General features: G+C 42.0%; 1 protein-coding gene across 2 annotated transcripts in view; it reads right to left on the bottom strand.

Annotated features, from left to right (window-relative positions):
• Positions 1-27234, bottom strand: part of PLCB1 (phospholipase C beta 1) — a 334715-nt gene that overhangs the window by 78996 nt on the left and 228485 nt on the right. For both annotated transcript variants that reach the window (XM_032684593.1, XM_032684592.1), the window contains exons 10-16: positions 24348-24494; positions 18689-18846; positions 15430-15512; positions 10173-10257; positions 9519-9696; positions 3349-3419; positions 2652-2748 (exon numbers count right to left, since the gene is read on the bottom strand). In XM_032684593.1, coding sequence (XP_032540484.1) covers positions 2652-2748; positions 3349-3419; positions 9519-9696; positions 10173-10257; positions 15430-15512; positions 18689-18846; positions 24348-24494 — 819 coding nt within the window. The remainder of the gene's footprint in view (positions 1-2651; positions 2749-3348; positions 3420-9518; positions 9697-10172; positions 10258-15429; positions 15513-18688; positions 18847-24347; positions 24495-27234) is intronic.

Below are 27234 nucleotides of genomic sequence, written 5' to 3'. Positions count from 1 at the left end.
AAACTGGCCTCATGGAGTTTTAGAAGGAATTGTGCTGCAGCAATCCAGGGATGGCCAGGAGGCCAGCCTGGCCAGCTCCCTGGAGTCAAACTGTGAAGCTGCAGGAAGGGGATAAAACTGAACAAAAGCACTTGTCTTGTAGAGAGAAGCAGGACAGAAACAGGTGGGCACTTTCCTCACAGGAAGCCAAAAAGGAAGCAGTGGATCCAAAGAAATGAAGAATTGGATAGTTTGGGACAATGTGAGAGGAAAATGTGCTGCCAGCCTGTGAACTACAAACCATTCTCAGGGTATGCTGGAGTCAGAGCACGAACATGGTGTTCCAAAAGGGATTCTCTCCCTCCAGGAGAGCAGAGACTGAGACTTCATTGTGGTCCCTATTTCTAAATAGCAGCCACCATGCTACTGCTTTTATTCATAGCTGTTATCTCCTAATGGTGAAAGATTCCTGTGGTTCCCTAGAGGTGCTCTCCTACGACTCCTTCTTCCTTTCCAACACACAATATCCTCTCTTTCTCCAGACTGTTCCAGCCAGCTCAATTCCATCTCAGCTCCTCATAAAGACACTGAGATTATTCTTATTCCAGCTTTCCCCTTACTGATGGGATGGCACTAACCACACACACACACACTGCATTTATTCCATTTAGAATAGGGGTGTTAAATTTGTTATATTAATAAACTCTTATCTCTCAGCCTTATCTTAAAGTAGAGCATCTGCAGGAAACCAAAACTGGCATCTGTTAAAGGATTCAGTTACGAACTGTCCAGGGCTTAATCAAACTCCTAATTAAAATAAGAACAATTATTTCCTTGTAATAGCTGGAGAGAATTAAGGAACCTGCCCTTTGAAGAAAAGACTGTGCAGGACAGACATTTCTCTCCATTGATAGATGCTTATACCATGCTATCTTGTCAGGAGGAAGTCACAACAGAGTGAACAAAAAACTCATTGAAAACCTGCCTGAAAAACAAGGAAAAATACAGTTACAGCTGTCAGAGAGAGGGAACATTTCTGGTGAGGGCCATCAGGGGACTGGTACAGATCCACGGCTATTCAATATTTCTGTTAACAAGCTGGGTGCAAGACCAGAAAATGCACTTTTAAAATGTGGGAGTGACAGAAGCAGTGAGGTGCTGCGGAGGCCAGGATCACAAATCCAAACTAATTCTGAACTAGCAAATATTAAATTAGAAAAATGCTGTAACAATGAAACAATGAAACTGTATAAAACACCAGCATGGGTCTCTACACTTCTGGATCTCTTACACTTGAGGTCAAGTAAACAGAAGTAAAATTTCTTGGAAAGAACTGGATAGGCAGCAAACTAAGAAACAGTCCTAATGTAATTCCTTCTTTGTTCAGCTCATCCTCACTGAATTTAATGAAGATCCAGCAATGAGTCCAGGCCAGGACTAAGACTAGAACCCACAAGCCATGCTTTAAACAGCCAGCAACATTTACCACCTAAAGCCTCTGCTTTAATGAACAGGTCACGTGTTCCACATAATGATTTTTTCTGATACAAACACTAGAAATTTAATTCCTTAATACTATGAGTTCACAGACACAGTATGATTGATCAAAGGTCACATCAAAACTTAGGATAAAGATCTGGACAGCAGCAGTTCTCTACAAAACACAAAATTTGGAAAGGCACAGGCATGTGAACAGAAAAAAACAGGAGAATTTTATAGCAGCTGCATCAACTTGTCCTGCTAGGATTCACATGGCTTCCTTTCCAGAAGGCACATCTCCCTCCCACTGTGTTCTTGTAATTCTCATTAGAGCTGAAGGAGATTACAAACATCCAAAGGGACACTACCCTAGGGAACAAGCCCAGCTCCCTGCATGATTTTGTGACTGCCTGTGTGTGTGTCTGTATAAATACCCACATGCAAATGAACAGTTGGTAACTTCTTACATGTTTATTATTCATCACAAGTAAATGCAAAATCTTGTACAGAGACATGGACTGAGGCAACAATTACCTGTCCTCTGCCAAGGCCACCACGGATCTGGAATAAATTAAAGTGCCATACACTTCCTTAACTAAAAAGTGCCAAAAGCACATTAAAACCTGTCAAAACAAAGTGAAAAAGGGCAGGCAAACAGTAGGGGGTGGTGCATGAAGGAAGGGAAAGATGCTGCAGTGTTTACTGAGGATGCCACTGAGAGCATTCCTAGCAAGGCATCTTCTGTAAAAGTCAGCAGGGGATGAAATTATGGCCTTTCTATACAACACATGGAGGCAGGAAAAGAGTGAATTTGCATATGAGGAAGGGCACATTCTGCTTCCTCTGAATCTTCTCTAAAATAGCAGAGGCAAAATAGAAGCAGGAATATATTTACGACCACCTCTCTCAAACTTCTTAAGTTACTCCTCAGTCATGGGCAACAAAGGCAAGGTAATTGTCAAAAATGGTTTTGAAATATCAGCATGTTTCCTGTTGATGAAGTTGGGTATTTCGACTAAAAGAGGTTTCAAAATAAAAATGGAATTATTTGGCCGGATACCAAGGGAATGCTTTCTGTCCGTGTGTCTGTACCTGACTGAGAGGAAGCCAAGCAGTGTTTCTCCAGAACCTTCTGCCAAAGGCTTGCTAGGTAATTTCCAGTGGGAGGTGTTGCTCATGCTTAGCTTACTTACTTTTTGATACCTCGAATGACTCAAACTTCACAGGTTGAATGTAGTTCACCAGGTTAGACATCTCTTCCGTGGCCATGGCCTCGCTCCCAGCAGTACCCTGGGGCACAGAAGGGAAAAAGGTTGCAGCTTGGATCTGTCCATCAGGGGCCACAAACATCAGACCAGTTCTCTATCAGGTGTGGCATCTTCCCCTGACCCTGGCTCAGTGAAGGCAATGCTTCACATAGGGAGCATCACATAGTAAAGAAGAAAATTTGCTATGAAATGTAAATTTTATGTTAAACTGCTGCCATACTCATTCTTTTTATGTGACTCCTAGGGAAGGGACTGCATTGACTTTACACAGGCACAGCGCTGAGCACATTTATAAGTGCTGATTGATAAATAATAAATGCAGCTCTAAGCTTGGGATGTCAAGTTTTTCTTCCAACAACGCTAAACACACCACAAGCGGCTGCTTAGAACAGATCAGCCGCGGTGCTATTCGTTCCTTATCTTCAGAAAATTAAAGTACAAATAAACAAAGCAGGGACATGCCTCCAAACCGATTAACAACCAACTCGGGAAAGCTGGTGTTGTGCTTCCCGTTGCTCTGCCTCCCTCTCTCCACTGGATGGCAGCCCCGCTCCTGGTAACGCGCGCCAACCCGCAGCCGCTGGAACCGACCCATCCCCACAACACACATCTGCACCCTTACTTCATCCATCGACGACTTCTTACAGTCATCATCATAGTCATCATCATCGTCGCTCTCCATGTCTGCTTCTCCTGCAAAGTTTCAAGCAGAAGGTAATTACTGGCTGAAGCAACAGTTACAATCACCAGCGACAAATTCAACAAAGATGTGCAAGTAGCACTGCTTGAAGGAGACTGAGCCGTACATGTGCTTTCTGTCACCGCACAATCAAACACACCAGTCTCAAGGGATTCGTGATTCATCCCTCTTCGGCACTGATTTAAGTTCTTATTGCCCAACCAAGCTAAAACTCTTCCTCTGCAGCTGTCTGAAGCTTTGGAAATCAGCACTGACAAAAGAGTGCAGTGTGTGGACACGGCATCACAAACTGCTCTGGAGAGATATTCCCATGGTTGGGGCACAGCCCCGGGGGGGTGGAGATGTGAGTTCAAACTCCTGCTGTTGCTGGATCCGTGCAGGACCTCCAGCGGACGCCTCACCCCCTCCGAGGAGCTCACACGTAACACCACGGTCGGGGTGAGGAAATCACACACGAGAGCTGATGAGATTCTCACGTGCTGTGCTATCGAGGGCTGCTCGGCAAAATCCATCTGTTCTGAACGTATCCCACTCCGTGCACTGAGGCAGCGCAGCTGGGAGGGGCTGGCACGGGAGCCAAACTGCAGGAACTGGGCTCCAAGTCCCCTGGCAGACCGCCGTGGTGTTCCTCCGGTAGGGCTCCGGCGGCAGAGCCCAGCTGCACCGGCTGAGGGCAGTGTGAGCCAAAAAATGCGAGCACGATGCAAAAGGCTCATCCTTTCCCCGAAATTGCGCTCAGAGTAAAGAGGACCAGATAAAACACATTTACTGCCTTGCTCCCAGTTGCAGTGCACTCATCAAATTCCTCCGGGCAAGACGCAAGTTCTTTAATGTTAATTAACGGATGCCTCCCCTTGCCTCCAAAATGTTTTGATTTGGTTGCATCAGAAATTAAACCATTAAGGAATATCAAGCTTATCTTTCTCTTTAGAAACTCCCCCTGAGGGCCTGGCTGTCATAAAGTGTACATTGTGCATCCAAAGAAGACTCTGAAAAAGAACATTTAACTTATACTGCAGTCACCAATCCACACCTATAAGACTGACAACTCTCCCTCAAGATTTTATTCCACAAACCTTTCGGCTTGTTTCAGCAGCGGCAGCAAAAAAAATCTGACTACTGTGCAGCATTCTCAAACTCTCCAGAGAATGGTAATTCAGTCTCAGTTCCTCTCCTGTCAATTTAGGGTCTAATCCAAAGCCCACTGAGTCAATAAACTGCTCTTTGTTCCAGCAGGCCTTGAATCATGCCCAGTGGGACCCTTCTGAACATGGAGAGCACATGAGCGTGCCTTTCACAACCAAACGATGACTACCCAGGCTGCATTTCCTTCCAGATGCAGATGTTGAAATGTCAGGCTTTTATTCATCAACACATTTCTTCCTGAACGTTTCATTGAAGAAAATAACATGATTGCTCAATGGGCTCCAGGGATGGCTCCAGGAACCTCAGCACAGTGCACAGAGCCAGCCCAGCTCTCACAGGATTCGCAGTGACAATCTTGGGATGGGAAGCTTTCAAATGATTTAACCAGACTGGCAAAATAACACTTTGCACAGCCCACACAATGGGGGATGCAGGCAGATTCCAGCCAACTTGCACTGCTGAGATACTAGGTACATGTCAGCCTGCTCCTGCTGGAAGTGTCCAGGGGGGAAAGTATGCAACACATCACTGGTTTATTTGAAAATGCTTAACAGGGACACTCCCAAGGAGAGCAGAGCTCATTTTCAAGTTCTGCATCAGGCAGCAAGACTGTCACAGGATTGCAAACACAGAATAAAAATGAGTGGTTTAGAAAGCATGACTACGTCTGCATTGCCTTTCACCCAGTGGCAGGGTCCTGTGCTCACACCCAACCCTCCCTGTCACACTGCAGGGACACAAAGTCAGAGCAAGCCTGGGCCAGGCTGAGGAGATGTCTGTGCTGCGGACACCTTTGTGCTCACTGATCCCACTGTGGTGCCATCCCTTCCCAGGAGAGCACAGACACTGTGCACAGGCCACATCCAGCATCCATGTGAGAGCTTAAGGGACAATTAGCTCTAATGGCATAATCACAATTTGCATTTAGATGGGGCTACAAACCCAGGTCAGGACAGGACCTCTCCACTCTCCGTGGCACACAAATGCAGTGAGAATAGAGAGCCCTGTTCCAAGGCTTGCCCTGCAAACAGAGACAAAAGCCTGCCCATGGACAGGGGCAGACAGAAGAATTCCAAGAAGTTAAAGGATGTTGCTCCCTAACACAACAGGTAAGTTACAACACAGAAACTGTCAACTACTGGTAGGCAGAAGGGCACAGGAAACTCCTCAGTGGGGCAGTTTCAAGGATGTTTTCCAGGAGCTGTCCCTAGTGAGTGGGGCAGCGTGGGGAAGGCATAGAAGTGCTCCTTGGGCAATGTAATGAGTGGACAAAGGAGGCTGAATCCCAGCAGGTGGGTAGAGGGGTTCCACAAAGTAATACTGAATGGAGGATGAGTAGGAGAGCTCGGGACAACAAGCCATATCCCTGTTACCAGGGGCAAGGAAGAGTGTGCTAAATATTATCCATCTTCACCGTTCCTCAGCAGCACACCAGATACTGAGACCCTAATAAAACAAAAGGTTAGACAGGGCTTGAAAGTCAGAGGGATTTGATAATCTGCTTTCTCAGACCCCTTCAAAGTAACAGCCAGCATGGATTAAGAATGTGGTACTTGCTGGTGCAGCTTGTTAGCTCTGTAACACTTAGGCAGCCACCAGCACCTCAGGGGGAATCACCTTTGGGGTTTTTTTTCCACTGTATGTCAGTGCTTGCTGATTTTTAAAAAGGAAAAAAGTAAATTTTATTCAGTTTGCTAATGGTTATTTTGCTTTGTAACAATGCCTCAGCTGGCAAGCAGCAGCAATGTACTAATGCATTTACATACACCCAGCCTAAATCCTTTTATCCAGTTTTCTATTTAAGCATCAGGAAATCATGGAGCCAATTCTACCCCCTCTCTCTGTCTTCCCGTGACTCTTCCCTTGCAGCACCCACAACTGTGACAAAAAACATCATCCTATCAATCTGCTTGGAAATTTAAATAGTGTTCAATTAGCAAGTTTTAGCCACTTTCAGTATAGGTCACCTTTTGGTGAAACGTATGGCCCTGCAGAACTGCCACTGCTCTTTCTGCACTGGAACAGAACTTGGAAAATCTTCCTTATTTACTTCTGCTCATTGCTCAAAACCAGCCAGGTCTAAGCTGCTTGTTTGCCAAAACTACAATCTACTTCACTTTCTGCTTTGTCAGCTTTGCTGCACTTTTAGGAGAAGTTTTTTCCACTGAAAAAACTGAAGTTACTTTTTACAGCAGGTTCATGAGCATCCTGCAAGGCATTCCACAAAGCTCATTTCGGAATTCTTTAATTATTGCTACTATATCACTTTCATATCAAAAGCCTGGTTTATTTGGGTTTCAATCTGACCTCAAGTAGTGTAAGACACTTGCTGTCACAGCTGAAGTAAGAAACTCCACGTTTTTTGCACTGCTGCGAAAAAACTAATTTAGAATCTCGAGAAGACTAAATCAGCACAACTTCCTCCTGGAGATCAGCAGCAGCTCTGACAGGAGCTATACAGTCCAACAGAGCTATCTGAATAACATGCCCAACTTGCCAAATGTAAAGATTATATTAAGGTTGGAGTAGTGAAACACTTCTTGTTAAGAATCAGGCTTCCTTTAGTGAGTCTGTAGTTGTATTACAGACGTTGGTGTTGGGTACAGAGGAGCACAAGTGCTCCAGCATCACCTGTTGCTGATGTGGAGATGCACAAAGGAACGAGACAGTGAGAAGAAGGGTGTCTTGGTGACTGTTGAGCTCTGCCTCTCGCTGGGTCTTGCCACATGGGTCTCATAAAATGGTGATTTTTTTTTTCTTAAACGTTCACAGACAGCAAACTGGCACCTGATTTACAGAAGCACTGCATTCTCATAGCTCTGAGCTGTAGCTGAAACCTCCGGAGCTGTGCTCTGAATACTTAAAAATTCAAAGTACTCTTGAAAAATGAGATCCTGGGTGTTCCTTGTCAGTCATCCTTAAACTGTTCCTAAGCTTTGTCAGGTTTGTCTGTCCTTAGGTAAGATTGGCTTAATTTTCTTTCACTTCCCACAGGTACTGTTCAGATAAATTCACTGCTGCCTGGCAAGAGCTCATGCTCAGCCTGGATGCTCCCACAAAGATTCACTGAGGATGCAGCATCTGGGATCAAGTATTGATCCAGAGAGAGGGAAAATACTGACTAACTGCATTCTCCAAAAGAGGCACAAGTCCTCAAGGAGAAACAGGGGCTGACACCAGCATTACAGGCAATGCATTCTGGCAGTCACGGCTGAGCCAAGTGGCCACATCAATTTTGCAGTCTCAGTTCCAGCATTTTCTAATTTGTAAGTGTTCCTCTGCATAATCAGAGGCTGTTACAGAGGTAATACAGACCTAATATTCACAGTTAATTTGTAAAATTACACACCCTGTTATGAGACTGACCCTCCTGCTTTGCAGCAGTATCAACATCTACATTCCCAGCCCAGGTCTCTTCCTAGAAAAGCTCCCAGAGAGGCTCCTGAAAGACAAAGCTGTTGCCCTCTATGCAAAACCAGGCCCTGAGAAAGCAAAAGACATGTACTTTGCCACTGGTTCCCACCGTGTGCTGGTAACAAAAATGTAGAGTTAGGAACCCAGAGCCGATTTCAAATGGTGGAAAATCATTTGGAACACACGTTTATTTTCCTGCTGCTTGGGATTTGTCTAAAGCAAATCAAGAAAATAGTCTGAAATCATCCCTGACACCAAGACAAATTTTCCTTTGAAATCCAGGCCCTTTTCATACTTTCTTAAAAACAACAGTTGAAAACTCTTTCTTTGCCTCTAATAGGATAAACAATGTTATCCACAAATGAAGCAGGATTTCTTTCTTTTAAATTCAGCTTGAGGCAAACTGCCAGCAGGAAAATTTTCAGCTCAATTAATCAGAGTTTAGAAAAAAAATTACAAACAACGGAAAAAAGTTTTTTAATGGCAAATGGTTATGAACTTATATTGCAGAAGAGCTTTCAATGTGCTCTATAAGTATTCTATTGCTGAGGCATAAATGCCTATTGCTTTAAGAATCCAGAATTTCAGTCTTGACAGGAGAAGAAATTCCAGTGTGGGGAATCAGGATAAAGAGATTTTGTTGCTTGTCTTGCTAGTTGCTAATCTGCTCCTGTGGTTAGGAGCAAGCCCTCACATTTTACCTTTTTCTCTGCACCTCTCTTTGTCTTCCTAGTTTAGATTTAAGCTCTTCAGGACAAAGACCATCTCTTACTCATTTCTGTACACCAACACTCACAATGGAGCCCCGAAGACCCCCATAGGCATTACCAGAATATATATGCATTACAGCAACCTTTATATTTCATTTCTGATTTTAAAAATTCTGCTAATAAAAGGAACAAGATAAACATAATACACTCTGCTTCCACTGGCTACGTTCCCTGATGGCAACTCATGGGTAACAAATGTTTATTTGCCATATTATTTTTGCCTGTTTCCATCTCTGGAACAGAAGAACATCTTTGCATAGAGGTCTGTGATGTGACTAATGCAGGACAACTGCAGGCTGAGCCCTGGTGTCTGAGGAACAGGGATCTCATCCAGCTACCCTAAATCTCGAGACACTGCAGGAAACCAGAGCAGCTCTGCTGGGCAAGGGGTTCAGCGGGAAAGGGCACCAAATGGCAGGCACAGCTCAGAGGCAACAGGAACAAGAAAACATTTGTGTTTGATGTTGGGCTCGGGCACCCAGAGAAGGCAGCCAAGGGTGGAGGAGTTGGCAGCTCACTCTGCTTAATAAGCAGTGCAGACAAATGTTAGCACACATCACTGAGCTTTGGGTCATTCCATGGGGGTTCCTCAGCCCTGAGCCTTCAAAGATTACACTCCTGGCTCAATGACACTTAGTGTTGTTTCCTACTGAGCAAGGCCCACGCTCGTGCACCTGTACCTTGCTGTAAATGGGCTGAGTTACAGCTGAAATTAAGCATTTATGTTTTAGGGAGAAATGTATCTGTAGGTTCAACTCATACCTGCTCCGGGGGAGGAAGGTTCAAACATACTGGATGTATCACTGCATGTGTTGGAAGCCTGCTCTGACAGCTTCTTTTTTGCACTTCCATCTGCTGACTTATGCGATTTCTTTTTATTCTTCACCAGAATTTTGTACATTAAATCCATGGGGCTTGGAAGGGGAACCCCAGCTTCAAGCTTGCAGGAAAAAAAGAAGAGAGACTTGTCAAAATAAAAGAAACAAGCTTATGACAATGTCTTAGGGTCCACATGGCACAGGATGGTTTTGTAACCTCTGTGAGCCCCGTTAAAATGAGATGGATTTTGCACAAGAGGTAACGGCAACATTAAATGAAACAGGGCTACTGAGGGCACTTAAGAAGGAAAATGCTTTATGAAATGTCTACAGCAATAACCCAAATAAGTATTAGTTCAAATATGAAGGCCCACATTATAAAATGAGGATCAACTGCATTTGGAAGATTACAATTCACTACATCAGGACAACCTCTGCATAAAAAATGATGCTTAAGTCACCAGCAGCTCACGCTGTTTAACCCCCTCCTTTAGACTCTGCTTTGAGAGGCTCTATGTGAAGAATGAGACAGGGCTGAAACACCTCAATAAAAATTCACTCAGACATTTGTGATCTGACAAATCCCAAGCCACGTTACCGGGTATTTTTCCAGTGGATCCATAAGCAGTGCGTCTCCAAATATTAATCTGCAGTACTCTGCCATTTTTGCCTGCTGTTTAGGGCTGAGGGGAAGAAAAGAAAGAAAGAAATGAGTTCTACTAATGCTACAGAGTGAGAGTAGCAGTAATGGAATATTTAATAGCCCTAAACTGGATATAATTTCCCGATGCAATTGCTGTGAATTTTTTAGAGAGACCTAAATATATCATTCAATTATCTCGATTCCTCTGATAGAGTTTATCAAAAGGATCACACATGAGGTAAAGGCACTAGTCAACTGAATAACAGTGAAATAACCATTACATGAATTTGCCTCTTTCAGGCAATGTTTTTATTCAAAGTTTAAATACTTTTCCCCTTCCATTACTTTATACACATGCCTGGCATTCTTCTCACACAGACACCCCACAACCCCATTTGGATTTTGTCCTTTTGGTCATACCCAACCCTAAGGCATAAACCCCAAACCAGTTACCCAGAAAACAGCCTCCAGTGCAGGTGTCCCAAACTTCCCAAGCCAAGGGAACCTCTCCCCTCTCTCAGAGACCTTTGTGTCTCTATAAAGCACAGCCACACAGAAGAAGGGGCAGAAGGATTGCTTGAGCTGGGTTTGCCCCAAAAGCTTGTTTGGGCATGGGGTCAAATTCCCTTTTTAAAATTTTGTCTAAAATCAGATAAGAGTGTCAATTTTTACCACAGTCAATTACTCCAGCAGTTTTCATGCCACCCTCTAGAAGTAAATTGTACCTCAGCAAACTCTACCTGCAATGAATTTTCCCAAAATGCAACCCAAAGGATGAAATAATTCCTGTATATCAGTGATGGAAGTTTTAGGACTGAAGATAGGTCACGTGGCTCAGAAAGGTTACTCAAATCATCTTAAAATGCAGCTCAGTGCTTCAGTCACCTTCTAATTTTAGACACTGTGTATTTTTGTTACATGTGCCTGTTTAAAACCTGTAACGTCTGAGCTTAGGTATCTTGCAAGGATTCCTTTTTTGATGCTCTGCTGGCAAGTCTCAATTAAAGGATGGGATTATATCACTCAATAAAACTTCCTCAGCCACAGTTAATTATGATGTGCATATCATGGAAGACACAGGAATGGCGTAAGCTGTTGTGTTACCATGGAGCTCTTTTTTTTTAAGACAAAATAGAGCTGGGTATATAGGGAAAAAAAAAATAATAAAAGTGCTCATTTTTCTCTTGCAAACCAGGAGTTCAACCAGCACTGCAGCCCTGGCTGGTCATTAGTTACCAACTGGGCACTGCAGCTCTCCCAGGGCAGGATGGGAAATAAAGATGAAGACAAGCAAGGCACTGGAACTAAGAACCCACAGAGCAGAAGGTGATGGGAAGAACAGGTCAGGATAAGACGTTCTGTTGGCTACTTCCAGCCACCAGCTCCCAAGGGAAACAAAGGCACCTTGTTTCAACAAGCAGCGGGTCAAGAAATCCATGGTTGCCAGAAATCCATGGGTCCTTATAGGGATTCTTATTCCAGTCTTCTCCACCAGCGTGCATTTTGAATTTGCTCTGAGAACCCAGACAGTTCAAAGCACATCTCCTTGAATCATCTGAGCACATTTATTGAAAACGCAGTAATTACATGTGACATCATCATTTTTAAATGGGCACAGCTCCAAAAAAAGCCCTTTCCACAAGAATCCAAAATAAAAAAGGCACAAGTTAAATCCAATAAATTTCCAGCTATCACCACAGCTAGAACAAATTCTTCTGCTCTCCTGTGTTCAATTACATGTTTACCTCAAAGAGGGCACAGCGAGAACTTCCATTTTTGCAAACGAGAAAAATGTAATGCAACGTTACGTTGGTTCGGTGTATAAATTCCAGTGTCACTGCACCCCAGAGGCAGAAAGAAGGAAAATTATGGGAAAAACTAATGGGTTTTAATGCTATATAAAAGCCTTGTGGTAGTAAATAAGGCCAAAGGAGGAAAATCTCGACACTACAAAACCACTTGTCTTTGTGAACTGGACTATATGCACAGATATTTTTATAAGCTCCTAAGAGGGAATCAGAAGTATTTGGGAGTACCAGCTGTGTGGCAGTTATTTTTGGTGTTCTCTCTAATATATAAATCTATGTACGTATTGCTGCAAGACAGTTCATTAGTCATAGTAGATTACATATGAAAGTATTTTAAAAAGTTGGAATACCAGTTACTTTTTATTTTCCCTTCTTTCAAAGTTATGAACCAGAGGAACAGACGAAACACCAACTTTTCTACATCCACATGTTCCCCCAGTTGTGTTGACAATTAAAAAAAAACCCGAATATTTCTTGGTCCACATCTATTTTACTGGAAATTCTCTCAGCATTCATGTATTGTAATGAAAATTGATTGTCTGAGAAGAGCTGACTTTATCTGCTTTATGGTTTTTGCTGTGCAGACATGGACAGGTAGCACACAGACTAATTATATATGCCCCCCAAAACGAGCCAGGGCAAGGGGAGATAAAGTGGGAACACGATACCTGGAGATATGGAAATATAAAGAAGATTAAGGAATGTCTTCACTGCCATCATTGTATTGCCTGTACTTTGTTTTACTGTGTTTATACTATGCCTGTTATGAAGGTCAATCACAGAGCTTTTTTGGCACAACTGCACAACCACTGCTCCCAACATTCCAGTTTTATCACTTCTGCAGAAATACTTCCTCTGCCTAAGACAGAGGCACAGATGCTTCCCAGAAAAGTCTAAAATAATTCAAAGTGTAGGACGAAGAAGTGATAAAAAATCCTGTTAATATTTGAAATAACAATTGCAGTAAGAAACCAGCACTATGAATAACTGTAATTAAATTTAATCTTGGAAGCAATCTTATATGGATACTGCTCAAGGATCACTTAACCTTTTTGCTATGTCATCAGTGTCTTTCTAATTATAGAGTGTCTGCTTTCAGATTTTGCAGATTGCTTATCTTCTTGCAAGCCCAATTTCAAACCTCAAGGTCTCCTTGAGGTCTTTTCAACATTTTCAGGGCACCCTTCTATTTTTTGACAGAACCACAGCTTTTCTTAGTACTGTCTTTTTTCCAGCGTGCATGTTTTGGCTTCAGTATAAAGGATGGCATACATAATGTTTTGTGTAGTCTAAAAGTTGTGTGCTTGCCTCTTTTTCTATAACCTTCATTGTATAAAAACAGGTAAGAAAGAAAATACTAAGAGAGGAGTTACAGTAAAGAAAATAAAAATTCTTCACAGGGTTTAAAAGATGTCAGAAAGGAGACCTTCTAGGAAACACAAATGAGGTGATTTACACAATGTGCTAATAATCATATTTTTGTTTAAGCCAAAGCCAAAATTTCTAGGGGACCAGAATTTCACTGCTCATTCACAAAATGACTGTTGTACCTTGAAAATCATAAAAAAAAAACAACTGGTCACAGAGAAGTAGGAACTGATGAAATGGGATTTTTTTTTTATTTTTTTGGACATTGATTCTATAAAACCATCAGTACTTTTTGCTGACATTTAGGGCAAAGTCCACCTTTCAGATCTAGGAGTAAAACAACATTCCAAGTAAATGAAAAGACAAAAGGAGCATTCCATGAAATTAGGTGAAGGTTTCTGTGAGTGGCATGACTGACTGCAGATTTCTCCAGCAATTAGTGAAGGGATGAGGGGATAATTGTAGTAGTCTGTAAAATAACTAGAAATTGCTTTCAGCCAAAGCAAAAACAGCAAACGTACACATGGGAGTCTGATGATTTACTGCAGCAGAAAATAATAAACACCAATAAAGCCTCAGAAGGAGAAAATATTTGGTACTGGTTTTGCAAACTCGCCTTGCTAAAAACCTGTGTCATAGCAAGGCATGGAAAAGGACATGAAAGAATACACATAAGGATAATTCATTATTCCACGACTGGAGAGTCCTGGAGAGAAAGGTCCAATGGTTTCTTTTGGGCAAACTGCAAAGATCAGAGTAAAGCAGCAGTAACTCTGTTCCCTCTTTGCCACGTCCCTGCAGTATCACACCACCTTTAATTTGGACAGTGCTTCATCTTACAGTTTTGAAGCCACTTTTGTACATGGCTTACATCTGACAGGAGTTTATTTTATAAATTTCTTTCACTTCTTTACTTTCCTAAAATAGCACAGATCACCCTGGAATAGCTGAAGATTTAAGTCATAATGACTTTAAAGGAAGAAAAATGTAACCCTTCTGGTTCAAATAATTTAGATGCTCCTTCTTCTCTGCCTTACAGTAACACAATGAATGTATATTTTAACAAATCCAGAGGAATGAATACAAAACACTGAAGAATGTTCTTCCTAAAACAATGGAGAAGCAGTTAGCCCTCAGACTTTTCCTCTGCAAGAAACAAAAGTGCCAACATCTTTTCTGATTCGTCCTAAATCATTCATAGCTGCCCCCAGGATTACTTTTTACTTCACGTGAAAAGAAAAAAAGAAAGAGTTCCTCAGTCCAAACCGGCCCCAGAAGTGCTGAAAATATTTTCACAGCAACAAAAAAAAAAAAAAACCACAGAAGGGAAGAGGCAATTCAAGTTAAGGCACATGTTATGTGTCAGTGTCACCTCACTTTGAACCTTGTGGTTTCTGCATTCAAAACCAACGTCAGACTTAAAAAAAAAAAAAAAAAGAAAAATCAGAACTATAATATAGAGCACTGGGACAAAGCCTGAAGTTTATTTTTTCGCTTCTTACAAAGAAAAATTGTCCTTTCTTTGTAACTAAAACAAAGAAAATGAACAAAAAACTTACGCAAACTGTTTTTTTTTAGCAGAAACAAACAGTTCCTGGCCATCCACATCACCTATTTTGCAATCCTGGAAGTCCATGGTTCTGGCCTCTACTTCTAATCCATGAGAAACAGAATGAATTCTGTGCTCAGATTATGCTTCTAGCGCAGAACAGGGTCACCAACAGGTGAAATACTGCACTGTTTTCTTGGAAAGCATTACTACATCCCAGCAGGACACACTGAGACTGTAAATTTAACAAAATACATCTCACAATTATTCAAACTCTCTCATATAAAAGGTTCTAATACAGGCAGGTTTTAAAGAACACGTCCAATTTGTCCTGATCATCTCAGTTACTCGGGCTGATACAAGTTTATTTTTGGGTAAGAGCTGTTGTTGTGTCCTATAATGAAGTTGTGACCAACAGATCCATAATTCCACGCCTAGACCTTACAAAAAACGAAACACCATCCAAGAAAATGTGGTAATTACTTACGAATCCACATGATTTTCAAAGGAAAGGAGGATTGGGAAGGGCGACGTCTTAAATGCACATTCAGCAATAGCTTCTATCACTTCCTAAAGAATCAAAATAAAGACAGTTACAGATTTATGCCTCTAAAGAAACAGTGGTTTAGTCCTTGAAGGCAGGAAAGACCCAACAAGGTCTGAAGTCACTCCCTGGGATCAGACCTTTGGTTCTAAACATCCCAGAAAGCTCTGGATGCACTTTTGCCACAACCGGATTTGCCAACCTGAACTGTAATCAAATCTCAGAAATGTCTGACGGGTCTCCAGCACCACGTTTCTCAAGGAATGGCTTATGCCTGCCAAAATCAATAGTTCAAATGCAAAGCTCAGTCTCTGCGTGGAGCTGTTCAGTGCCTGGAGCCACGACTTTCATGTACTGTTCTGCATAATAATAAACATGCTCTGACAAAGGCATATCTCCCAAACATCAGCACAAGCACGTATCCATAAAATCCTCAGCTACTCTGACTCACAAATTTTAGTTCCCTCTTTTTTTGATGACAGAAATCCCTTCAAGGCAAAAGAAAGGAAAAAAAAAAAAAAGAAAACATTACTCAGTTCAAACAGTTGGCTGTGTAGTAATCATCAAACAGAGGACTCAGGAACTGAAACTTCCATAAAGTTTCCTTTCAGCTCTGATGGAAAATGGAAATCCAGTAAAAAAATCATTTGCTAACACTAATTTTAGTGGGTGCACAACATAGTAATGCACTCACTGTTACAAATTATGAAATGCTTCCCCCTTGGAACGCAAATCTTTTTTCAAAAGAACATAAAATACCAAAGACTTTCCATATGCATTGCTGTCAAACTCTGGAGTTTCTAAGAGCCTCACACTCTGGTGTTTATAAAAACCCATAAGGATGACTAAAACCTAAAAGATTTATTTATTTTAAACAAGCTTTCTCTGGGGATTCCTTTTATTCTTTCTCTGCACTTTTAAAGGCTCCATTGAGAAGCATAACACCAAGAAATCCACTTCCTCAAACAAAAGCTGAGCTTCTGGCACATTCTTCTGCTACATTTATTTTCAACTGCCTTCCCAGCTGCAAAAGGGGATGAAGTCCTGCATGAGTGGGGAAAGTAAGCTAGAAGGGTAAAATGAGGATCACACTGGTGAGATCTGGGGATGAAAAGCTCAGACATCGGTTTGGTGGAGAAAGGTGTGTGCTGGTGATTCCAGCTTGCACTGCACTCAGGTGCCAAGGCAAATGCTCCAAGGTCAGAGGAACAACATGGCAGGTCCCACACCTGACTCCAGCTGCAGAATGACCCACCTAAAACAGATCTCCAAGGTAAAGAACACTCAGAGATTCCTTGAGGAAGTCCACGTGAGGCAGTGCAAACTGGCAGACTGAACAGAGCCACGTCAAGAGCATGAGCTGACAAGTGACTCGGCATTCAAGACCCAGTGATCACTCTGAACTGATCCACACACTTCTGACACGTTATTTCACTGCCATTTTGCCCCTCCTCAGCCAAGCAGAACACTTGAAGTATTGAAAAGAGATCAGCAGTTGAAGTATTTTTACTTTTTTCCACGTGGAGAAAAAACATGGGCTCTGAAGTGACAGATGAAATATTCCTGAGGAGGTTTAAAACACCTTCCACTGTCTCTCCTGCAAACACAATGCCCAGGGTTCAACATCTAAATATCCAAGGATAATCCTCCTTCCCGCTAATGATCCTTTCAAGAATCAGATTAACTTGATTTTAAATTCCTGCTCATGACCAAAGCAGTTGAGAGCTATCTTCCTTAATTAAAGGACTTCCAGCAATCAAACCCTACGCCTATAAACATAATTGGCTGCACATAAACACAACTAGAAAGTTAATAACAAACGTGCAAGAAGGCTGTTCCACATTTTCCCGTGATTAACTCAATCAGTGAAGAATTAGAGAAAAGAAGTAGGAAGAAAAGGAGCGTTCTGATGCGGGTGGAATTTGGTGTTGTGTCTGTGTGGCGGTGTTGTTTGCTTTTTTTCTCCTAAAGGATGGCACTAGAAGACAAAAAAACCCACCCCAACAACTCCCGCTTCAAGTGTGGGAGGCATCTCAAAGCTGGGGCCAGTACAGAAGCCACACTTAATCCCTGTCACATAACCAAAGTCAGTAATGGACATTTTCCCACATATTCCTGCACACAGCTAAGTCAAGAAACGTATTTCCATGGTGAGTTAAGTGTCTCAGATGAAGAAGAATTATTTCTTCACACTTCAGAAATGATACCCTGGTATATCATTATAAGCTGTGCTGACTCTCAATCTTAATGCTACAGGAAAACACCTCCACGGTGGCTCCTCTAACACCTTGGATCAATAACATGATTAAGAATAACGTTTTAAGATTACTGCTAAGGGTACAGTATCTGCCTTCTACTACAGAAAAAGGAAATGGAAGATGAAATTCAGTAATACAGATGACATGTCTGGGTTTGAATGGCACAAATATCCCCTCACAATCTCCAAAGATACTAATTTTTCTTTTTCAACCTCCAGTGCTTTGGATCTGATGCCAAGTATCAGGGATGAGCACACATTGTTATTAATATTTTTAAATTGTGAACATAATGCTGAGTGTCTGGACCCTGTGGATGGAACCTGCTCATCTGGGCACAAGCAGCACATTCTCTGCTCACAGGGATTTAAAGGCTTGCAAGTTGCAGAGATTTCCATAATAGCTGCTATTTCCTGCCTCAATTCAGCACTTTTGTCTCCCGCTCCCACTCACCAGGCAAAGAAGAGGAAAAGAGTGAACTGATACATTGGGTTTTGCTGTTCAAATCCTTGTGGCCTTCATTTGCTCCCTGCTGTGTGCTGTGGAGCTGTAACCCAAACCAGTCCTTCACAAAGAACACTGTGCAAACCCTGTTGTGGTGGCACTGCCTGGTCCTTCAGCCCTGGCTGAGGTCTGCCCTGTTTCCCTCCCTGTGAGATTCCCTGCAGGGACGTGCACAGGAGCACAGTCCACACCATCTCATCCCCCTTCCTCTGAATGCCACCATCACCAGGAACCTCTGCCTGTGCAAGCTCCAAATACTACAACTCTTCTCTTCCAACGGTTCTGCACATGCTCTGAAATCTCCTCTTAAAACACCTTTTTGCCCTCACATCCCCACCCCTTTGCAGCAACGTTGTTTTACACGGAATAACCCACCCCGGCTAAAGCCCCCGAAGAGCAGCGTGCTGTGCTGTGCTGTGCTGTGCTGTGCTGTGCTGCCGTACCTTGAAGGATATTTCAGTTGTCATAGTGAACCCGTGTGTGATGACAGGCTCCTCCTCTGCCGTCCTCCCCTTCCAGCAGTCCAGCTCCACACAGCGGCAGCCCGACAGCAGCACTTGCCGATACATCTCCACCGATGAGTTGCCAGCCAGCTGTCCAGCTGAGACAGAGCAAGAACAGGAAAAGAGGGAAGTCATTTGGGGCCTCGGGAGTAAATACAAACAGCCTAACAATAATTAGAGTTAACAGCAGCTTTTATCCTGGGCTGAGAAGAATAACACTCGAAGGCACGGGAAAAGAGTAAGGACGCGATGGAAATAACTTCGGCCGGGTCAGTGTCGTGGTTGGGATTCTACCCTCAGTCAGATACGAATGAGGAGAAATAACCCAGCTGAAGTCAGTTCAAAAACTTCTGACAGACAGCATCAAACACATGAAATAAAATAATAATAATTAAAAAGGCTCAGTTGGACAAGAAATTCAGATGCGACTCAGGACACGAAGATGACATTTTCTCCCAACACGCAATACAGTTCAGTACAAGATGAAACAAACCTCCTGCAGTCACTAATGGTACCATCGTGAGGTCTCAAATCAATATTTAATTCACTAACCACTGCACTCAGGTGGTCAGTTAAATTTCCTGATGTTATACTGCATTATGTAGGGAGACATTTAATGGAACTGACAGCTTCCAGCAATGGCATCATGTAAGTCTGAACAAGGAAAACTCACCTTTTCCCAAACTCAGGAACTACTATAAAAAGCCCACAAAAAAAGAAACCCCAACCCAAACCACCACAGAAGTCCAGCTGGATTCAGGGAAGGATATCCAGCCAGGGTGGCTTCAACTGCCGCAAAAGGTTTGATTCCAGTCACGTGGATACAAATTTCTTGCAGCAGAGAGGTAATGGAAGAATGGCTTAGTGTTTCTTTTAGATGTGAAGAAAACGGATGCAGATTCCTGCTTTCTAACAGACTTCCTGAGGAGATCTTCCTGGATTTCTTGAAGGGAATTCACTTTCTTTTTAAGGATGTAGTTAATTTACATAAAGATTCTTTGCTGATGGGGGACATATAAATACTTCATCTAGACTGGCACAAAATATAATGCAGATTACTCTAATGCTCATTTTATTGTCTCTGAGCTTCTGCGTTTCGGTTTTCTGCTGGGAAACACACATTTGGGATTTGCTTCACAAAATGGCATTGTCTGCTTTTGCTCTGTTTTTACCTTCTACTAAAAACTGTAACAAACCCCCTTCTATTCGAAAACCCTTGTTTCCTGTTTCTGTCTGATACAGGAGCAGCAGCAATCATAAATACTGCACGAGGTATTAACATTGCTCCTGTTCAAATCCACAAGGATTCCCAGCTCCTGCTGGAACCAATGGGAAACACCTGTTAGTAACAGAAGAAATTGGCCACTGCTGGAAAGCTCTGAAAATATAGATTCACTGAGCTATATTCACTCAGAAAACTGTTCCAATGTTGTCCTTCTTTCCCCTCAAAACATTTTAAATTTGGATTAACCAACTATTCTATGATTAACAAACTCTACCTCCTGAGAGACCCCCGGTCGTTATCATTGCTCAGTGTTCTGACTGCAAGATCCTCAACCTTCAAAAGTGCTTAACTAAATCATGACATGCATCACTTGCCATCTGACACTTTTCCACACTACCTTCTTAATAAGGCTTAGGCATTTGGGAAGGATTCCCACAGAGGATAAGAGGGTATCCAACCTCCAAACCATACAATCTTCAGAAAGACTCCCAGTCAGAGTGCAAAATGCCAGCACATATTTTAACAGTCTCAATAGCTGGTTTTTCTGAAATACAGAATAGGAGGAATATTCCCTCAAATGTTTTTTTTCCATATATTATTTAGAAATTTCTGTTGTATGAGTCTCTATTTGCATTTATTCCAAAATATCCCTTTTGCATTCTACAATATGATCACACAGACACTAAAGGGAACACTTCCAGGATATTTTTAACAGCCTGAGTACAGATTAATTTTTTAATACTGGAAATTGAAAGCATTCTACATTCCCTGCTATAATACAAGCAGCATCTACAGTAATACCATCCCATTTGCATCCCAGCACCCTGTATGGGCTAAGGAGAAATGGATTTTGACAAAAACTCACTTTTCTGAAAAATATAATCTCTCAAATGATACCTGAGGGGACACTGTACAAAATGAGCCAGTGATGATAGATCCAAGCTGAGGACAGGACCTACTCAGGGAGCACCTCCCGTGCTGCTGGCTCTATGGATCTCAGTCTCCCATCAGGAATGATGTGGTGGGGCTGGAAGGGAACAGAGCCTTGGGTCTTGCCAGACTTTTCTGAGTTCAACACGACAGCCAGCCAAAAACTGCTGCTGGTGGTATGACATGCTCAGAGCAGGCATCAATCACCCAGCTTTCCTTCCTTCCCACGTGGTGCTTTCCAGCTTGGAAACTGCAAAGACACTGTTTTGGAGGCTCTGGAGGTGAAGAAGGTTTCAAGCAAGTGCTGAATGTAGATAACAAGCAGCAACAGTCAGGACTGAGGAACTGCTGAGAACAGAAAAGCTGGAGGATGGCAGAGGAAAGGTCACAGCAGCAATAAAGAAGAGAACATGCCCCTCATGGGACATTTTCCTAAAATCAACTGAAAGTACTGCACTGTAAGCAGGGAAGCAGATGCTGAAGGTGAATAGGATTCACAGATAGCTCTACCACCTACTGCTACTGATATTATTTTTTCTTTTAACCAAAATATGCATTAAAGGCTTGTGACAACAGCAGTGACCTGAGGTGACCTGAGGTGAGACTGGTGAGGCACCAGAAAAAATCAGAGTTGCACTTTAAGGGTTAATAGGAATAAAGATATAAATATGATACCAGTGAGAAAAAAGATGAGAGACAGCAAAAAAAAGTTTGCAAAAGATGACATTTCTTTAAGTTAGCCCAGGTTCACTATAAATCACTTCTTACTTCACGGATTTTTACCTTTGTTCTTGAAAATTACATTTCCCTAAGAAAAAGAAAGCAGTAACACTCCTAAATAAATAATCAGGACTTGATGTACTGCCAAGGGTTTCTACTAAAGGCTAGGAAAATGATCAGCGTAATTAAAAATATATTCAGAGTGTGCACATGTTTCTTTTTATGTTATAATGTTGCTTCTTTGTGCATGCTTTTTCTGGGTTAAAAAAAACCTAACAAAGGGAGAGATAAATGGGAGGGCATTAAGCACAGTAATCATAAAGTATTGCCAGACTGAATGGTTTTCTTATTGTCCTAATAATTATTACATGATTAGTTGCTATTTCACAGCTTCAGTGAGGGCAAAGGTGCTTCCCCCTTCCAAAGCCACGAGCACTTGAGCAGATCCTTCAAACTCTGCTCGGGAAAAAGAACAGTCTGCCACCACTCATTTCCTCAATTTTACTTTCCTGTTGGAAGAGAGCAAATGGGAATGTGATGGCTGTACCCCCGTCCAGCCTCACAGCAAAATCTGAGCCTGTCAGGTTTTGTAATAAACGGATAAATATCAAATAAATATTAAATCATTAATCCCATTGTTGGCCAGCTGCCACACATCTATTGAACATAATGAATCCACTAAAAGGGAAGGGCTTGTGTTCTGGGCCTGTACATGTGAAAACGGACACTCTAAGAAAAAAAGAGCTTCAAACTTCTTTTGCACTGTTCCCTGAGTTTACTCTGATTTACTCCCCTCAGTTTACTATGCCAGGAATATTATGATAAATTAAAAGACTGAAGACTGTATTTCCAAATGTAGCTTCTGAAGTTACTTAGAAATGCAGGCAGAGAAACCTGTAGATGCAATCTGAGATGATTTGCAGACTTTCACATACAAGTCAAAGCAAATTTAGCAAGTGTCAAGGTAAATAATTAAACATGTGAGGTCACTCACAGCGCAGTTAAAAAAATCTCGAATAGGTTGGACTAATCAGGAATTCCCATCCTTAATTCTTTGTTCTTTGGCTTCTGTGCCTCTAGACCTTTGGATCACATCTCTGCCCTGACCAACCCTGACAAACATCTGTGGTATGGCTATAAATTCATGCTGGTAGAGGAGAGAGCAGTATTTTATCTCTTCACATCAACTTTAAACTGCACTGTCTTTAAACCTCCCCGTGGGCCTGTGCTTCTCACATTTGTAAAACAGCTTTACTGTTGTCTCCCAGAAAATCTGTATAAGGTCGCAGCATTTGGCTTATGTGGGTCCTAATCCTCACTGACAGAACACAAAGTCCACACTGGAGGTAAGAGGCCTGCAAAATATCACAGTTAAAAATTGCTTTTGCTTTGGCCACGTCTGCACTCCTCCAAGGAGCATAAATTTCTGCATATTGGAATCATAACTTAAAAAGGGGCCACAATGATTTTCGCTTCTTTTAATTCAGGGAAACGAAACAGCTGTCAAACAGAATACTTATGTGACGAGTTCTAGCACAAAACACATTTTAGAGCCAAGATATAAACCTTTGAAAAATGGCACCTAATGGAAACAATGACAGTTCATTCACTTTATGAAGGCACGAGGAGGTGCCATACAAAGTGTTATAACAAACATAAACCAGACGAAAATAACTCCCCCGAGGTCTGTTTAAACTGGGCCTCACCACTGCAGGGGTTTGTTTATGTTTTGGCATACTGGCATTCAGAAGAACTTGGTTGGTTAAAGCCAGTCTGTCAATAACATTAAAAAACCTATATTATGCAGAAGTCACATTTTTAGCACTTAGTGCAGCATTACTTTTTTTATTTGACATAATGCTGAGTCTCTGTCAAACATGATAAAATAAACATCAAATCAAACAGGAGAGACAGAAGTCCCTGTGCACATCTGCTTGTCAAAAACATTTGTTCCTATATAAACTAAACTAAAACAGTAAATTTACAATTATTTTCTCACAAGTTAACAGTATCTTAGACTAGAAAACGAGTGCCAAAAGTTGAATTCCTAAACTGCCGTTTTTTCTGAATCTTAAAGTATTGTTGACAATTTGCTGTGCAAACAATACAGTTCAGACTGTAACTCAAATTACCAGGAGCTTCTGGGTGCTCAGCCTTTTAAAAAACATAACAACACCTAAAAATTTCAGCTCAGATATGAGATACAGTCAGGGAGCAGAATTCCATCCCTTGCATATACGGACTGCCAGAAAGTTATGTGCCATGTTGGAACCTCCCTAATCTCTGAATCCAAGCAAATCTCATGGAGCTTAACAAACTGTCAGATTTAATGTTTAGGGGAAAATTTATTAGCTACAGAGATGTTTTCCATATTCTGCTCTGCACACTTGTTCAGCTGTCATAAAAAGTACATCATTCATTCTCCTCCCCAAATACAGACCTTAAATCTGGAACCCTATCTAAGCTGAGGGAGAATTTCTGACCAGACTTTATCTGAGCAACACAACTGCTGTTCACCTGTTAACAAAAGCATATTTGATGCAGTTGTGTGTATTTGATACAGTTGGGTAGAGGCCAGGACAACAACCAAGAGCCACTCTTGCTTCCCCGAAGGCTAAACTCCATCATCATTTCCTGCTGTATTCCTGTGTGTTTTATGGTACCACTGAAAATATGCTAAGAATTTTTGTAAGATAAAGAAATCAGATCTGTCCAACACTGTACCTGTGAGGTAGGTGTTGTGTGAGGAATTGATGAAATAGTGTGACAGTGGTTGAGACATATCTTCATTTAAATCCAGTTTCTCAGGTGGAACGACGCCGTTTTCTTCTCCACTCAGGTATCGCATAAATCCATCCACTGATATCTGTCCTGAGAGAAACACAGATCCAGGGAAAGCACCAGTTAATTTCCAGTACAGGTTTTGTGATGTACAGATGTTAAGGTCCATATACACTTACACAAAGGCACCTGTGAAAGACCACATAACCATCAGACCAGCCTTCACCCAGTTATCCATATATTCTTGTTACTACCACCTCATTTCCAGCCACATAACTCACACCCCCTTAGCTGTACCAAAGATAGATCATTTCACAATCAATGCCTACAGACAATCAAGGGTACAAGGGAATCAGAGCTACAGAAGGCTGTAGGAACAGACAAAATAAATCTAAGCCTATCAAGGAAAGGGGTCTTCTGGGGACCACACAAAGCACACTTTCCAGAGGAAACCAAGAAACCTGCCGAGAGCCACAGGCACAGGTAACTTCGACCTCTCCTGAGTTTGGTCCAGTGTGTGCATATGAATGCAACAGAACTGCAAAGCAAAGCAAAACAAACCAAATGAAGCACCTTTCAAGTGGGAACTAAGCTTTGCTTTGTAATTTTTATATTTGTCTTCTCGTTCATCTCTCACTGGAGTGCCAGTATAAATGATCATTTCATATGCTGCTGGCAAATTAGAAAGCTGAGTTCTACCCTCAGCTTAAATATCACCACTGATCTCAGTGGAGCTGTGCTGATTACATCAGGATGAATTCTGCTGCCAAGCCTTCTGCATAAAGTTGACTTTAGGGTGTCAATTTGTACATTTAGACTCAACAAAAAAAAAAAATCCAGTAGTTTACATTTGAAGATTAATGCTTCACTGAACAAATTAGAGACAGTTTTTCTTGCCTGGTATTTTTTGTTATTTTGTCTACATTTCATCTGTTGATTTACTCAAGCATATAGCTTTACTTAATTCAGCTATACAGTAAAACAGATCTGCAGTATCTCTGAAGAACATTAAAGCATTTATGTGCTTGGTGACTCTCAGCAAGGAGAATTTCTTACCCCTAGTCCCCAACCCAAAATGTTCTGCATAGTGTGCCTGTTAAAAAACCCCCTAAGTCGTCTGACTGTGGCACTGAAAAACAGAAGACTTCAGTTCTGCTCCTGACTCTGCTGCTCTCTCTTTTTATCCTAAAACATACAAGCTTACACATACTTTTCTAGCAGATGAACAAGTAACAGGCAACCCTGCATAATTTATTTCTTTTTAAAGCTTGTAACCACATGATGCAAATATAGCACGTAAAGCATTTACTTAAAATCTGTGCTTAGATCTGAGGACTTGGCTCTTGATCAGAGAGGAGAAGATGTAACAGCTTTAAAGTGCAGATCCTCATTTTCATAACAACCCAAGACTGGTGGCACTAAACAAACTTATATGACAAGAACTGTAGTGACTATACAGGGCAATGCAATTATCATTCATTCTTATAACAATAATTGCTGGAAAGAAAACCATCAGGTCCATCCACTATTTTAAGGCTGTAATCTGAGTGCAATCTTGTCAGGCTCCACAGCTGCTTTGCTCAAGAGTGACTAATCATCCGCAGACAGAGGCCCACGTACTTTCCTCTTCACAAAAAAATTTTGAGACGGTGAAAATTGGGGAAAAAAAAGGCCACCGAGGTTTTTCCCAAAACTAAAGATTTAGGAGCAACTTTTCTGCTGCATGAACTTACCAGAGGAACATTAAGAATGCCAACAATGTCAGATGCTATCATAGAGTTAGCTTGACCTAAAATTCACTTAAGAACTCTGCACTAAGTTCACTGGGACACAGACAGGGTCTGTGGTGTGCACAAGCAATGTCATACAGGGAAAACCAGCTCAGATCCAAATGGGATTGCTGCTACACAGGGAACCAGCAAAGCCATGTTACATTACAGTGAGTTGCAGCTCCTGATGTTTGAGATAGCTCATCCAGACTCATGTTCGGTATCTCTGCGTTGCCCTTTCAGCCAGACTAGGAGGGTTTTGCTGTCATTCCTGCTCCAGGCTAAAATGAAATGTAGCAGTTTTCATGCACACTGTTCAGAAAAAAAGACTTTCATTTTGTTATATGGATAGTCAGGTGGATTCATACAGGCATGGTTTTCAAGGTTCTCAAAGTGATCTCTGTGTTTAATCCTCAGAGTGTACCTGACAAACAGGATCCTTGCAGTCCTTGTTTTTCAGATGGAGACCTGAAGCTGAGGATAAACTAATGGAGCGGACAACAGCCCATGGAAAACCTGTGGGTTAAGCTGGGAGTTGAACTGCACAATCTCTTGAAGCCTGTCTGGGTGAACTTGAGCACCTCTGCAATTAACAGGAAGCAAAGCCTGGGCCTGCACTTCCTCCTTTCCCTCTGTTTTGTGGTTCATTCTGCTTCTTTGCTTCCTTCCACACTGCAGTAAGGCAAGGTCTGCAGAGTGGTCCTTCTGTGCACTGCCGCCGGTATTAGCATAAATCCCAGCAAGTATTATTCACATGTATAATTAGATAGTTTCTGAGTTACACAGTTGTCTGAGCTTACGGCTGGAGAACGCTATTTTTCCCATCATAATTAAGCAGTCAGCATTTCAGAAAGGGAAGCAATTTGCAAGTTCAATTACAACCAATATTGCACCGGGCGAGGGTTTCTCTGCGGAACAAAGATGGCAGATGTCAAAGGGGCTTTGTATCCTGGAAATTAAAGAGTACACTGTTTGTGACCGATGTCAATGATATTCTGAAGCCAACTGCAGTGAGGACGACCCTCGGTGGACTCTCACACAAAACAAAACAGCCTCAATTT

Source organism: Chiroxiphia lanceolata, chromosome 3 (assembly GCF_009829145.1).
Source record: "Chiroxiphia lanceolata isolate bChiLan1 chromosome 3, bChiLan1.pri, whole genome shotgun sequence".
NCBI lineage: Eukaryota > Metazoa > Chordata > Aves > Passeriformes > Pipridae > Chiroxiphia > Chiroxiphia lanceolata.
This window is presented reverse-complemented; position numbering and strand designations above follow the sequence as displayed.